The sequence below is a fragment of the Aureobasidium melanogenum genome, assembly GCF_000721775.1.
Source record: "Aureobasidium melanogenum CBS 110374 unplaced genomic scaffold scaffold_75, whole genome shotgun sequence".
NCBI lineage: Eukaryota > Fungi > Ascomycota > Dothideomycetes > Dothideales > Saccotheciaceae > Aureobasidium > Aureobasidium melanogenum.
This window is the reverse complement of record NW_024470127.1, coordinates 1-8,529: the sequence shown is the minus strand read 5'-3', so window position 1 is coordinate 8,529 and position 8,529 is coordinate 1. Positions and strand designations below refer to the sequence as shown.

Here is an 8,529-nt window from a genome sequence, read left to right as displayed (position 1 = left end):
ATCCTATTCTAGAGTTATAGTGGACTATGCAGCTATTATCGTAGCATGCGGTCTAACTTATTAGCTTATAGCAATCGTGTTCGAGCTGCATAGGCTCTAGTTTCGGTTTCTCGGGTTTATTACGCTCTGGTTCCTTATCTTTAGAACGGCGTTACGTTATATTAAATTATCTTTAAGGCACCTTATTCTTCGAATGACAATCCCTTACTATATGGCCTTGCTTACTACATCTATAGCAAGTCATTAAACTCTTTCCCTTATACTACTTCCTGCCCTACGATCGTCGACCTTCGGTAACATCTAGTTCTATTAGCTAAAGTCTATAAGGATCGGAGTACTAGTTGTTATTATAGTTAAACTTCTTTCCTCTAAAGTTATTGTTACTACGGTATAGAACATAGCTAGACTTGCCTTAAGGGGCGACATTATGGCGTCTTTCTATAGCATATTTATAAAGGTTATTATCGATTTCGATCGATGTACGGATAAGGTTATTAAGACTCTTAATCTTTATGCCGGCTCTTATAAGTTCGTCTTTAACATTTTCCTTTAGACTACGTCTAAACATAGTTATAAGGGCGGAGTCATCCTAATTGGTGATCTAGGCATACTTCTAGAACTTAGCAGCATAGTCGGATACTAAAGTATGCTAGCGGATGTGCTAAATAAGGCATATAGCAACTTTATCCTTATTAGAGATGCTAAAGATATGGCGAATCTCCTTCTTAAAGTTAACAAAGCTAGTAAGAATACTATTAGTATCTCCTTCGCCGTTTAAGAACTTTATAAGCATCGGTTTCATCTAGTGCTAGGCTCTTCCTCGAAGGTAGGTTATAGCGAATAAGGTTCTTTTATTAGATTCGATAGGGGTAAACTGGAAATAGATCTCCATCTAGGTAATCTAATCGTTAAGACCCTAACGGTCTCCGTAGTAGAGATCGGGCTTAGCGACCTTAGTATCGTCCTTATCGCGGTAAGTGCTAGTAGTGCGAGTTCCACTAACCTCGCTAGGTGTACCTCTCGGGGTATTACTTAATTAACTCATTCTAAGGGCGTTTAAAGTTGTTATAGCTAACTATTCTAGAGAGAATAACTAGTTACGGGATTTATACTTATAAAGAGGAGTGTTAAGCAAGTGAAGCAAGTAGTGTAATGTGTAGTATAAACTAAAGGGACTGTTAAAATAACTATTGAAGTTAAACGTAGAACTGCTAATAGTCGTTTTGCCTTTCTATATACCTTCTCTATAATAAGTGTATGTAGGTTACTCTATATGCTCTATTCTGCTCTATAGAGTAGAGCAGCAGAGCACTATAGAGCACCTTATAGGAGCCTATAGGCTACTCTATAGTGTTAAGCCCTTTAGGCTAGCAGAGCACCCCTTAATTAGTATAGAGCTCCTTAACGCCTTCCTAACCGATATAGTTACTATTCCTACCTAATTAGCTAAAAGAACTACTATAAAAGGAATATTAAACCGACCCGCTACCGTTAGAGGTACTTAAAGCCCTAGATAAGAACTTACTAAAATACCTATAAATCTTACTAGTAGAATGCTTATAGGAGTCTAAACTACTATTCTATCGGTAGAAGCTATATATCCCCGACCTAGAGAAACTTAAAGTAATGTTATTATAAGAAGTATATAATAACCTATTAGTTAGCTATCCTAGCCGGAATAAGACCTACGAGCTACTATAACGATACTTCTACTAGCCTAGAATATACGAATACGTTAAATAATAGGTAAAGAACTACTATACCTACTAAAAAATTATACCGTCTAGAGAAGGTTACTAAGGTATCCTTAAACTACTACCGATACCCGGTAAAGCCTAGAAAGACCTATCTATAGACTTTATTATATACTTACCTAAAAGTAATAGGTTTAATGCTATTCTAGTCGTAGTATATTACCTAATAAAGTTCCGTCGAATTATTCCCTACGAAGGTACTTATAGTACTAAAGAATTAGCCTACCTATTCCGTAATAATATCTAGAGATCCTTTAGCCTACCTAATATAATCGTATCCGATCGGGGGGCCTAATTTATCTTAGCCTTCTAGGGACACCTTAATAAATTACTAAATACCTATACTAACCTATCTACCGCCTAGTATCTTAAGTCTAATAGATAAATAGAGAGAATAAATGCTATTTTAGAATAATACCTTCGAGCCTATATATCCTACTTATAGGACGACTAGTCTAGATAGCTCGCTACTACCGAGTTTACTAGTAATAGCTAGGTCTTAGAAACTACCTATATCTCCCTATTCTTTATACTATATAGATTCGAGCCTTGCTTTAGCTTTAAACCTATCCTACCTAATAAGCGACCTACTACCTATAATACCGCCCTATTTACCGAATAAACGTAAAGGATTTATAAACACTATTAAGCGGAGATTATCGCTACTTATACTCGCTAGGAAGACTCTATTAATAAGAAACGTAAACCCGCTAGGAAATACCTACCTAGTAATAAAGTTTAGCTTAATACTAGAAATATCTAGACCCTCCGCCTGTAGAAAAAGTTAGACTAGAAGAATATAGGACCGTTCGTAGTTAAATAAATAGTTAGCTTCTACGCCTATAAACTCGAGCTACCTATAACTATAGGAGTATACCCTATATTTAACGTCTACCTATTACGCCCTACTACTAAGGATTTCCTATCTAGATAACGCCTACCTAAGCCTTCCCCGATCAAAGTTAAAGGTATAGAATAATAGGAGGTAGAAAAAGTTATCGATTTATTATAGAAACGCCGCGGAAGAGAAAAGCCTAAGCTATACTATATTATTAAATAGACTAGTAATCTAGAGACTAATAAAGAACCGGTAGAGAACCTAGAGAACGCCGCTAAGTTAGTAAGGAACTTCTACTAAAGGTACCTAAGTAAGCCTAGACCTAATAAACGTTTTACTAGAGTTTTAACCTAAGAAAGGGGATACTATTACGGTGCTAACCTACTAGGTTACCTAGTAAGCCGTCGGCTAGACGTCTAGCTAGCTACTAGTAGTTAGTCCGGCGGGTAGTCTAGTAGACTACCTAGTAGACTACTAGCTATCGCTGTTAGGGTAACCCTAGCTAGGGTTACGTAGACTATAGAACTAAGGTTCTACTAGGAAAATATTATAAAGCCGCCCCGACTATTATCTATAGCTCTTCGAGCTACGTACTATTAGTACACCTACCTATTAGTTATACTACCTATCTATAGATAGCCTACTAAATACTACTATACCTATATAGCTACTCCTTCCCCCGAATACCTAAGTCTACCTTATAATAGCTACTTACTATAGAGTACTCTATAGAAAGGACCTTTCTTAGTAAAATCCTTAGAGTAGTATCCCTAAGATAGTAATAATTAACTATATATAAGCTAGAAGCCGGTATACTTAATACTAGATTATAATAGTTTTATACTATTAGGTAATAATAATAAAATAGTTACTATTAATAGTAAAGAAAAAATAACTTTATTATACTTTTAGTTAAGAATCTTAAATAATAGTAATACTAGTAATATTTATCTAAATAGAAATAGTAAACTATATATTAGAAGATAAAATATACCTTTAGCCTTATAATAATCTTTATTAATAATAGAGAGTTAAGAATTTGTTCTATTTCTAGAATAAAAAAAGATAGAATAAGCTAATACTATAGCTACTTTAGTAGCCTTAATATAAAACTAAGTAGTTAAGTATTATAAGTTTAATGTAGTGTTTTAATCTTATAGATAGAAAAGGAGTAAATTGTTTAATACTAGTACTATAGTTATAGTAGGTAAAGGATAGGCTAGAATTAACAAAGGTCTAACTGATTATCTAAACCCGACTTTAAGTAATGGCTTATCTTATATTCTATGTCGCCTCCTCTAGTTATATGGTCGCATGGTAGCTATACTAACAGTATATATAACATTGCTACTGCTAATAGCATACCTCCTCCCCTAGGGGTAAGCTGGTCCGTACCGCTGCTTGAAGTGACGCTAGGCTGAGAGACCCCTGGTGTGGTTATGTTGCGTGGTGCACTAACTATGCCGGGAAGGAGGTCATCTCCTTCCACAAGCACTAGTGCCATTCCGCTCTACGAAAGACGGTAAGCGACTGCACAACCCTAATACTGTAGCTGCAACTTACCACTAGATGCCACTGTATATGGCAGTGGAAAAGCCATCCCCCCGGGTTGTCTGTGATGTATCTTGTATGACTTCAGCTTCCCGTAAACATACGCTGAACCGATGTGTGTCCCTACCTAATAACAACCCAACCGGATGCCGGTAGTTCGACAGTATCCCGATATGGAGGATTCTGCAAGTTGATTGCAGATCGTGGCGCGTCGTCTACTGAAGAATAGGGAAATGGACCACTGCCACTACCCAAAACCCAGAACTTGTGCCCATGAAGGTGCATCGGATGGCCCATCTAGCGTGTCGCAACAGTTAGTACCAGAGACGATGCGGAGGATTGCAACTCCTGGTTTATTCTTACCACGTCCATCGAATCATTTGCGATCTGCATTACCACATCAATGGTAGCATTGTACGGCATATGTATCGTCGTATTAGCAGTCCAGCCGTCAGATGAGTTTCCGTAGATAACAGGTACTTGTGGCTCGGAGTATGGGTATTTGTCCACAACCCAAACCACTGGATCAGTTTGGTTGATGGTGAAGACTTTGGTCAGATCTGCTGGACTGCTAGGCGGCGTATTCGAATTGAGCGGCGCCAGATTCTTCTCGTTTAGTACCCGAGCCTGAGCCTTTGCAGACCCATTTAGCAGCATCCAAATCGAGCGAGGATCATCATACGGGATTGCGGTATCTTGTTGAGGTTGACCGAGATCGCTCACCTGAAGCTTGACATGTTAGGCCCGTACTCACAATAGCAGTCATGGTACAACTTGCATCGTATTGGATAATCGCCTGATCTTCGATGACTTGCTGCATGTCTCCGACTGGATAAGATGCAAATCGAAGGTAATACTTGCCCGGTTTTTGATCTAGTCTGATCATGACCGAATAGCGTTGGCCAATGGAAATAGGAAGCACCTGGGCTGACTGTTAGCCGGTAGGACGCATGCTGATGAGGACATATAGCAACCTTGACTTCCTGCATTTCTACGTAGAGTCCATCGGCTGCGAATACAAACATCGAATGTGCATCGAGCGAGACTCTTAGCTTGCTAGTGGCAGCGGCGTTGACCAAATGAAGAGCGAGCCAGCCTTGCGAGTAATTTGCAGGTATTGTAAGGAGGGGTGAAGATGTGTTGTTGCAGGTGACTGCTGGTAGCGAATCCATGCTATAGCCAGGGTTGAACATCATGGGAGGCGTGCATCCAAGCGCGTTAAGCGCGGTCGATTGCATCTGGCCTCCACCCGTACCACCTGAACTGACTGGTGTTGACATCGCGCGCTCCATCATAGACATAGAGGCAGACATGGATGCTTTGGTCGTTGTCACACTGCTAAATGATGGCATTCCCATCGAGTTGCTCATACTGGCTGTCATGGTCGAACTCATGTGCTCCGGGGATGTGGCCGTGGAGCTCATGTTCATGGAACCTGAATCAGGCTCGAGCGCAGGGCCCGCCATAAGGACGCTGTCGGGAAGGCATTGTACTCTTCCGCGGCCGTTGGCCAACAGGCTGTCGACGCAGTTGGGAAATGCACCTGTTGTCATGTACTCCTGATAGACAGAGTTGGAGAGATTATGGTACCAATCTGCGAGAAGCACAGGTGTTGCATTCCGCTCTGCCTGCAGAAGAGCGGGCAAGTCGGTCGCGTTCTTGGCAAGGCTTTCGAAAGGCCGCTGCAGGGAAGGGGAAGGGTGTATGAGGAGCGGGCCGCGCACAGCGTCGTCGTAATATGTCTTGAAATGCGAATGGTACCAGTAGAAGCCGTACTGGTCTCCTAGGGGCATGCGGTATGTGAAATTTCCGCCAGCGGGTATTGGAAACTGCATGGCTTCCAGGTCAGTATCCGGTATAGCAATTATTTTTTCATGCTACATGTCAACTCTACCTGTGTGACGCCTGGTACGCCGTCCATGTCTGGTGTGCCCCGTTGCAGCAAGCCTGTCCAATCCCGCCTGTCAGTCCGGTTGCTGCTTGGAAGCGTGGCGGGCAGCAAGACGCAAAAGACGAACCATGCCAATGTATCGTGTTCTCCACGGTCAAGTTGTTAAAGACAGTCACTTCGAGGGTGTCGCCTTGGTTCGCTTCAATCAACGGCCCAGGTTGCTGGTCGTTGATAAGGTACACTTCACGAGGGTAGCCATCTAAGATTATCGATTGTCAGATAAATACGACAGGCACGATCCGAGGTCCTCCGTTCCTGGACGACTTACCAGGGGATCTCACTCCGCTGTGCAGCGTGAGATTGTAGAAGCGCGTGATGGCGCAGACGGCCTGCAATTCGCAGATGAGCAGGAGCAGAGTAGTGGCCAACATGACAGGTACAGCTCCGATTTCTCCTGACGGGCAAAAGAGTTTAAAAGAGGGTTTCAGCGGGCAAAGAACACTTCAACAAGGATAGAAAAGGTGCACTAGATGTCGAAATCAGAGACTGAAAACAGTAGTGACAGGAATCAATACCAGGCGGGCCATCTTGCGATGTTGATAATATAATGTTCTGCTGCCTCGTCGAGCGGTGGCAACAGCCACCAAAAAGGGATGCGTGACTTTTGCGGTTTCATGTTCAATCTCACCATTCTCATTGTGGCGACTCCTGATAGTGCAACACAGACGCCATGATTGGCTGAGCCGACTCACTTAGTGGTCTTGGCGCGTCAAGACTTTCATCCGGCAGGAGGTAAATAGACCGCACCGCACAAAACGCGCATCCGGCCACCAGCAGCATCATCATCACCATACCATCGTCAGAACGAGCCCTAGTAGGTAGGTATGTTGTGCACAGGTAGTCCACCAAGCCCTGCACCATCACCACTTCACCCTATCTGCTCGCCTCGCCGAACGCGGACATGTCGAGATTTGCCACACGAACAAACATCGTGAGCTTCAGGGAGGAGCGTACGGCGCAACGTTTCACGAAGGGCGCTCGTGCAGCAGATGTAGCACCAAGGTGGCCAGGCTCGATTCCCTTTGTGGGAGGATCGATTGGTTGTTGCGCCTTTCTCGCACCCCCGCGTTCCTCCTGGATCATGTGGTGAACCTGTTGCACTAATTCTGCTCTCTCTGTCGTGGATCTTTGAACCCAAGTCATTTGCAGTGACGGGCGCTCTCGGCGATCCTTGTGTCGAGCAAGCACTGGCACGTTGCTGGAAGAAGGTCCCGAGGCGGGTCCATAGTGAGACGATGCGACACGCAGTGACGAGGCTGCCGCCCCTGTCGATGCTGCGGCAATGCTTTGATGTCCATGAGATGATGTAGTAATTGGGGGCGCTCGGCTGGCTCGTTGATGGCGCAGAAGCGGCGGGTTCGTTTAAAGCAGCTTGCTTGTGCCTCGTCGCTGCTGCTGCTTCTCTCCCTGCACCTAACTCTTGAGCACGTTGCAGTCGAGTCAACATCCTGTCCATTCTGCCCTGCTTCATCTGGCTCCTCGCGAGTGTCCTGACCAGCGCGCCGGCCAGAGGATGCCTGGCTTGCTGCCGTTCAACAGCGGTGTCTGGTGCCTTGTCCCATGGGCATCTAAGTGTTATGATCGTACGGGTACGGTCACGTGGTTAGAGCTTGTTGAGCATATGAGACACGAGGAATGGATTCTGGGTAAGTAAGATATCGTAGACCTCTCAGTAGGATGATGACTTAGGTTAAACACAATGTTAATAGGCGGTATTGTTCTGGTCATTATATATATAAGAGAGTTCTTAGTATTGTTTTTGCTCTATCGCTCTATCTTGCTCTATAGGTCTAAATCACAAAGTAGAATATAGTTATATTATATAATCTGGGTTACTCTATCCCTTATATAAGTTTTTTTCTATAGAGTATAAGAGGGACAAAATAATATCTATAATACTGTATCTTTAGTATACTAATTCCTATCCTTACTATTAAATCTATTATATTTATTATTCTATTAAAAAGGCACTACTTTATAACTTAAGTTCCTATATATAGCCTATTTATAGTATTGACTAAAAGTGGTAATAAGTCTATACTATATATTTTAAATAAGATCTATATTAGATAAGACTAGCTACTAAGTTTTATATATAAGCTATTTATAGTCTCTAAGTTAAAAGAGGTTTAAATATATATCTATATCTATAGTTTAAGTTTTCTAGATAGTTTAGCTTTTAATATATAGATAGTATAGATCTATATAATAACTAGAAGTATATAGATAGATATATAACTATTTATATAATATATTTTTCTTATACTAAGAATAGATTTTAAGATTTTTATATAGAGTTTTTATTAAGATATAGTAGCTTTTATCTTAAACTAAAAATATATACAGAATTAATAATAGTAGAGAAAATATATTTTTATATCTTGAAAAAGTTAGAATTTTTAGTTAACTAGGGTTTAGGGTTTAGGGTTAGGGTT

General features: G+C 41.7%; 2 protein-coding genes across 2 annotated transcripts; both read right to left on the bottom strand.

Moving 5' to 3' along the window:
• Window positions 1-412: 412 nt before the first annotated feature.
• Window positions 413-589, bottom strand: M437DRAFT_61303 (uncharacterized protein; the record flags this gene model as incomplete). Its single annotated transcript, XM_041023911.1, has 1 exon — window positions 413-589. A coding segment is annotated over one exon (177 nt), but the record flags the coding sequence as incomplete, so codon positions are not given.
• A 3,324-nt stretch (window positions 590-3,913) lies between these two features.
• M437DRAFT_61302 (uncharacterized protein) lies at window positions 3,914-6,465 on the bottom strand (the record flags this gene model as incomplete). The annotated part of the gene is made up of 10 exons (XM_041023910.1): window positions 3,914-4,102; window positions 4,156-4,216; window positions 4,271-4,440; window positions 4,507-4,838; window positions 4,879-5,065; window positions 5,118-5,429; window positions 5,616-5,972; window positions 6,038-6,090; window positions 6,162-6,293; window positions 6,363-6,465. 10 exons carry the CDS (start codon window positions 6,463-6,465, stop codon window positions 3,914-3,916), a joined length of 1,896 nt encoding a protein of 631 aa, XP_040874554.1.
• Window positions 6,466-8,529: the final 2,064 nt, after the last annotated feature.